The sequence below is a fragment of the Alosa pseudoharengus genome, unplaced genomic scaffold (genome assembly GCF_046254945.1).
Source record: "Alosa pseudoharengus isolate Yale_2024_CS ecotype anadromous, Long Island Sound unplaced genomic scaffold, YU_APseudo_1.1 YU_APseudo_1.1_scf_15, whole genome shotgun sequence".
Taxonomy (NCBI): domain Eukaryota; kingdom Metazoa; phylum Chordata; class Actinopteri; order Clupeiformes; family Clupeidae; genus Alosa; species Alosa pseudoharengus.
The window spans coordinates 16,363,298-16,369,297 of NW_027468620.1; the positions used below are offsets into that span (position 1 = coordinate 16,363,298).

At 42.2% G+C, this 6,000-nt stretch overlaps 2 protein-coding genes across 10 annotated transcripts in view; one reads left to right on the top strand and one right to left on the bottom strand.

Annotated features, from left to right (window-relative positions):
* The window catches only part of lrrfip2 (leucine rich repeat (in FLII) interacting protein 2), a 34,173-nt gene extending 30,953 nt beyond the window's left edge, over nt 1-3,220 (top strand). For all 9 annotated transcript variants that reach the window (XM_076285737.1, XM_076285733.1, XM_076285734.1 and 6 more), the window contains 5 exons: nt 277-326; nt 524-644; nt 892-971; nt 1,092-1,196; nt 2,249-3,220. In XM_076285737.1, the coding sequence (XP_076141852.1) occupies nt 277-326; nt 524-644; nt 892-971; nt 1,092-1,196; nt 2,249-2,359 (467 nt within the window). In that variant the 3' untranslated portion in view covers nt 2,360-3,220. The remainder of the gene's footprint in view (nt 1-276; nt 327-523; nt 645-891; nt 972-1,091; nt 1,197-2,248) is intronic.
* A 1,791-nt stretch (nt 3,221-5,011) lies between these two features.
* mlh1 (mutL homolog 1, colon cancer, nonpolyposis type 2 (E. coli)) overlaps nt 5,012-6,000 on the bottom strand; it is an 8,036-nt gene continuing 7,047 nt past the window's right edge. The window contains exons 18-19 of the mRNA XM_076285056.1: nt 5,967-6,000; nt 5,012-5,418 (exon numbers count right to left, since the gene is read on the bottom strand). The exon at nt 5,967-6,000 is cut by the window's right edge and continues 74 nt beyond it. Of these exons, the coding sequence (XP_076141171.1) occupies nt 5,242-5,418; nt 5,967-6,000 (211 nt within the window). The 3' untranslated portion in view covers nt 5,012-5,241. The remainder of the gene's footprint in view (nt 5,419-5,966) is intronic.

The following is a 6,000-nucleotide window of genomic DNA, read 5'->3' on the forward strand; positions in this document are numbered from 1 at the left end:
CAAACAAACAAACACACACACACACACACACAGAGTCTTAATTATATTTAGCAGTTAACAGCTTTTAATTTGAATGTTTTTTGTCATTAATTACCGTAGACTGGGCCTTGTTTAGTTTCTCTGGCTTCCCCTCATTTTGTTACTCAATGTTTGTGATTAACTACCAAAGGTACAGCTGTGCTTGTGACAGTGTAGATAGCAGTGTAGTAGATAGCATGTATGCAACTTATTAGATGACTGCAGTCTGACTCTCATGTGTGTAAACCTCCTCTCCAGATGTCAGGTTACGGAAGCTTGCGGACGAAAAGGATGAACTCTTAGCACAGGTGAGATCCTCATGTCTGTCCATCTGTCTGCCAGATGTCCACCATGCAATATTGTTAAAATCTACTGCTGAAATGACTAGAGACCAGTTTACCTCAAGAGATCTGAACTAATAACCATGACCACAATGAGAGATGGTCAGGTAGATGTCCAGGTTTATGTATGATGATTCTCAGTAAGTCTTTTTTTTTTCTCTCAGATTCGTAAATTGAAGATGCAGCTGGAAGAGGAGAAACAGAAGCACTCTAAGATGGAAAGTGTGTTCACGGACGGAGAGAGGATGGAGAATGGCACTGACCTGCACTTTATAGAGTTTCAGAGTACGTCTCTTCACACACACACACACACACACACACACACACACCTACACACACCTTCTTACTCACATACACACATGAAGGTTTTAACAGCACACTCTCCAAGTTCACATCAATTAATTCACACTGGTCCTATTCCCATATTTCCCATGTTGTGTGTGTGTGTGTGTGTGTGTGTGTGTGTGTGTGTGTGTGTGTGTGTGTGTGTGTGTGTGTGTGTGTGTGTGTGTGTGTGCGCGCGCGCGCACAGGAGATGCCAACAGACAGATCAGCGAATTCAAGTTCAAGCTGTCGAAAGCAGAACAGGAAATGGGCACAATGGAACAGAATGTAAGTGATGAAAGCCTCTTCCTCTCCCACCCCACTGCTCATGTGTCTGGGGCTACTCCCATTTGCCAGACACACTGCTCTCTTACACTGTCTGTCATGTTTGTCCATCTTCCCCTACAGATCAGTAGACTTGAAGGACAGGTGTCGAGGTACAAGTCAGCAGCGGACAACTCTGAGAAGGTTGAGGACGAGCTGAAGGCTGAGAAGAGGAAACTTCAGAGAGAGGTGGGCAGCTGAAGTCACCCTCTGAAAGCGTAACTCTCGCCAAAATGCAACCTACTGTAGGGTCTTTTTGTACCCGAATGTACTCGAGTCAAACTTCCGTTTAAAAGCATAATTAGGACAGAAGTGCCACTTTTAAGATTAAACGTATTGGGTTTTTTTCTGGGTCAAATGGCCTTACGAATGGGAGTGCTAGGGGCTATGGCATACTATGATCGCATTATCATTGAAGTATCGCCAGGATCTCTACACATGAACTCGAGCATTGAGAACTTAAGCAGTTTTTTTTTCCGCTTGCCGCCATCTTGCCCAAGTTTGACTCGGGCACATTCACAAAAAGACCCTAGGTTGCATTTTGGCGAGAGTTGCACTTTAAGGTCTGATTCGTAGTCTACGCAAGCCACACCCAGCTACGCAAAGAGGATTTGCCGTGTACTTGCATAGCAAAATGAGTTGTCCAATTTAGTGTCATTTCATACATTTCCGATGGGAGCACATTGTCCGCATGGCTTGCGTGGACTATGAGAAGGCACTGTGAATCATGCGTGAGTCTTGCATCGTCAACTCTGTCCGCGTTGCTTGCGTAGACGATGAACACACCCTAACACACACACAGGCAGGCAGGCCGGCAAGCACAGTTAATCAAACAATGTAACTCCACACCCAGTCTGTCTACAGAATAGCACCAGTAAAGTGACATTCCCCAGAGTATGTAACCTGCAATCAGCACAAACTAAAAGCCCAGTCCTAAAGGCTCGGTCATACATATGTCATTGTACAAATAGACTCCATTCCATTAACAAAGGGTGAAACCAGAGCTGTCACTATGACCTAAGTGCTTGCACTGGCTCCAGATAAAAAAAATAGACATTTGGGTCCTAAAACCAGTTCCTTATGTCTGAAATATTTATTTGTGAAACAAAATAATCGTTTCCCGTCATAAAATACCTAGTTAAAGTAGACATCCACTCTGTAATTTGCTTCATGTTGACAGTCTCTGATGTAATGGAGTTTGTGTTTCTTTTCTTTCCCACCTTGTCTCTTTGGGGTGCTAGTTGCGCACAGCGCTGGATAAGATAGAAGAGATGGAGATGACGAATAACCACCTGGTGAAACGGCTGGAGAAGATGAAGGCCAATCGCAATGCCCTGCTGTCTCAGCAGTGAGGGAGAGCTGCCACATACACACACAGACACATGCACACACACACACACACTACGCCAACCATCCATCAACCCCCACCGACCTGAACCCTAAAGAACAGTCAACGGTCTCTCCTGTCCACACCCCAAAACAGTTCATAAAACAGAGAGTCCCCTCCCACCTCCCCCACCCAACAACCCTCTACAGACTGTTAGACATGTAGGAAAACCAAAAACAGTCCCCGCAAAACCTGATAGCACTGTCAGGAGGGACACCAGCCTCCACTGTGGTTGTCTCCAAAACGGAGCTTCAGACCGTTGTTTGAGAAGTGATTGATTTTTTTTTTTTTTTTTTTTTTTTTTCTTCTAAACCTGAGGAATTTTCAGTTTATTCATTCTTTTTCTTTTTCCAAAGCTTTGTACATGATGATGTTATTCAAACTCTGGTTGGGTGCTGCATCTTTTTGGTCTTTTTTTTTTGTGTTGCATGAGTGAGTATAACAGCGCTTTGAAACTGTGGAACCATCTACACACACAGAAACACACACACACACACACACACACACACACTGCTCATAAACCTGTCCTATAGCCCCCTACACAGCAAAGTGCCTTTTTACCCTGCAAACCGAGGGCATGTGTCGTAACACTACACAGGGGAAAAATAAGAATTATGATTATTGTAACCGGTACAAAATGGTGTATTTACATGAGGGGTGTAGTTCTGGTTTTCCTGAGAAAACATTTGAAACTAATTGTCTGCTGCATTTTCAACAAGGATCTTTTATTTTTATTTCTTTTTCTTTTCTTTTTTTTTTTCAAAAAACAAAAAAAACTAAATATTTAAAATATTTCTTGGAAATAAATGTGTAAATGAGAAAGCTTGTACGTTGGATTTGAGTTTTCATTGATTGCATTGGAAACGTTTGTATTTGTCATAATAGGTGAGGTGTCTGACACACTTGTCATGCTCCATCATACTGTATTGTCACAGAGGGTCTTCATGAACACATGCGAATGTGTTCACATGTTTTGGGGCAGCTGTGGCCTACTGGTTAGGGCTTCGGACTTGTAACCGGAGGGTTGCCGGTTCGAACCCCGACCAGTAGGAACAGCTGAAGTGCCATTGAGCAAGGCACCTAACCCCTCACTGCTCCCCGAGCGCCGCTGTAGCAGGCAGTTCACTGCGTCGGGATTAGTGTGTGCTTCACCTCACTGTGTGTTCACTGTGTGCTGAGTGTGTTTCACTAATTCACGGATTGGGATAAATGCAGACCAAATTTCCCTCACGGGATCAAAAGAGTAGATATATACTTATACTATATTAATATGTTTTCATTGGGTTCACACATTTCTCACACCCTTTTGCAAAACAGTTAACACAGATGTCATTCAAAGACTCCAAACTCTTTTGGTTTCCCCGTGCTAAACAAAAGGAAAACATCTTTTCACGGGTGGTAGAGATTCCTTGCATAAGTCTGAATCTCTGATACACCTGTTATGTGTGAAACTCCTTTGCACAATTCTTCAGTCAGCAATCATTCATTATCCATAACAAATACCATGTCTGTTCTGTGTTGCTATTTACAAGTATGGATCTAAGGCATATTTAGAGAAAGTACTGTAATTTGGTAAAGAAAACAGTACAAAAGGTGTTTCCTGTAGGTCTAGTTAAATGAAATTTGTCTTATCTAGGTGCTTACTGTAAGTCTTACATGTCAATGACAGATCTTGGAAGGAAAGAAAACAATTATTTTTTATTCAGTACATTTAGTCTTTTTTTTTCTGATACCAGAAAAATGATGGAACAAACATAGCAAAAATGCTCATTTTGAGAACTATATTTTGCATTTTGCTGTCCAGTGTGTAGTGATTGATTGAAATCACACGGAGATTTGACAACATCATGTGTTGTTTGAAGGCAAAATGTGCTTTTGCTGCATGTTTTAAGTGTTTTGAGAGTAACAGCAAGCAAAATATGTCATTTTGGCCAGAGTGCTTTTGTTCAGACATGGGTGTTAACTGTCTTGAAAATGAAAAGAGTTGACACAAGTATCAGCGAAAAATTAACATCATCCAGGTTTTACAAGACTATCAGTGAACTGCAAGAGCCATTATACCTAATGTAAAAGGCAAATACTGCCCTGGATGACTGAAGCCATAGTCAGGGCTTAAAGTGTTCAGGCACTGTGCCTAAATTCAGGCATGGGCTAGGCTGTTGAAGATTTGAAAATAGTCAGTATGCCTATAGGACTATGACATCTTCAGAAATGTTTGCTAACTTCAGGCTCAGAAATGTTCTTTATTTAAGCCCTGTATAGTGCCTGAATTATATAGTTGGAAGGCCTGTAGGCTCTAATCTGAGTCTTTACTCGCTGACAAAGTTCAACAGCTTTCAATATCATTGGTGCTATTAGTAGTTTTAATCCAATTTTCCCCTTCAGATGTTATGGTGGTTCTCTAATGAAATTGCTCTAACCCATTGTCTTCCACATGTGAAATGTCCGTCCAAATGAAAGTATTAAATTATTCAAAGTGCATACATTTAACAGATTTCAAGAAATTATGGCAGTATGTAATATGTGACTGTCAACATCATCAGATTGGATATTACACATTAGTCATAGTAAATGTATTCATGTTCCCAAAATTTAACTATAAACATAAAACATCAGATGTGAACAAATGGTTTAGGTTTTATTTAGAAAATAGAGCAATATATACATATTTCTAACATTGTCAAAAGCACAATTCAAACAAAAATATCATTCCACAATGTCCAGGATTCAAGACGAGTCTTTTCTGTATTTAGAGTAGGCAACCAATTACCACCAATACAGATTGTAGTGCTCTATCTAATATAGATACATTACACCACAGACTACAGTATACGTCAGGGTAGGAGCTCAGCACCTCTCAAACACCTTGTAGAGGTCGGGCAGGTTGGCAATCTGCAGCACACTGCCATCTTCACTGTAGTGTGTAGGAGGACTGAAGAGCGTCCTGAAGCCTTTGAAAAGCAGGTGCTCCACCTGCCAGCGCCACGAGGGTGTGACGCCCTCAGACGCTCCCTCTTCTTCGTCCTGCCGGAGGAAATTCAGGTCAGTCATGCCACCGTCTCAACACCAGGTGTCAGTCACAGAGCTCCGTCAGCAGAGCCATACGGCTCTGTCCGTCAGGGTGAGTCACAATGTGACATCACAAAAACAAAAACAATGCAGTGGTTGCTATGCTCGCCCCACCCTCAGATAAGCTGTTGTGTTTTGGATCCTGGATTTTTGGTGATTCAGATTCTTTTGGCATGAATGGGAAGGTCGCCAGACGGACCTGCAGGTGACATTCAAATGTGCCAGCAGGTTGGTCTGGATTCACGCAGGCTAGGTAAGCTTAGAAATCATTCACTGGCATGTGAAGCCAACCCCAGATCACTGCAGGCTGTCGCAACTCCAAGTGCTATGAGGCTTGAGAACATTTTTAGCTTCTCAAGGCATTTCTCCACTGCTTTTGCTTCTGTTACAACCTGAAGCTCCAACTCAAATCACACTCAAATACATCTTTTTACAGTAATTTCTTTAGTCAACGCTAGTGCAGAAACGAGTGCAACCTCTCTCTCGCTCTGTTGGAAACTCACCTGTGACTGCGTCTCAGTGTCCAGCGTGTACTCC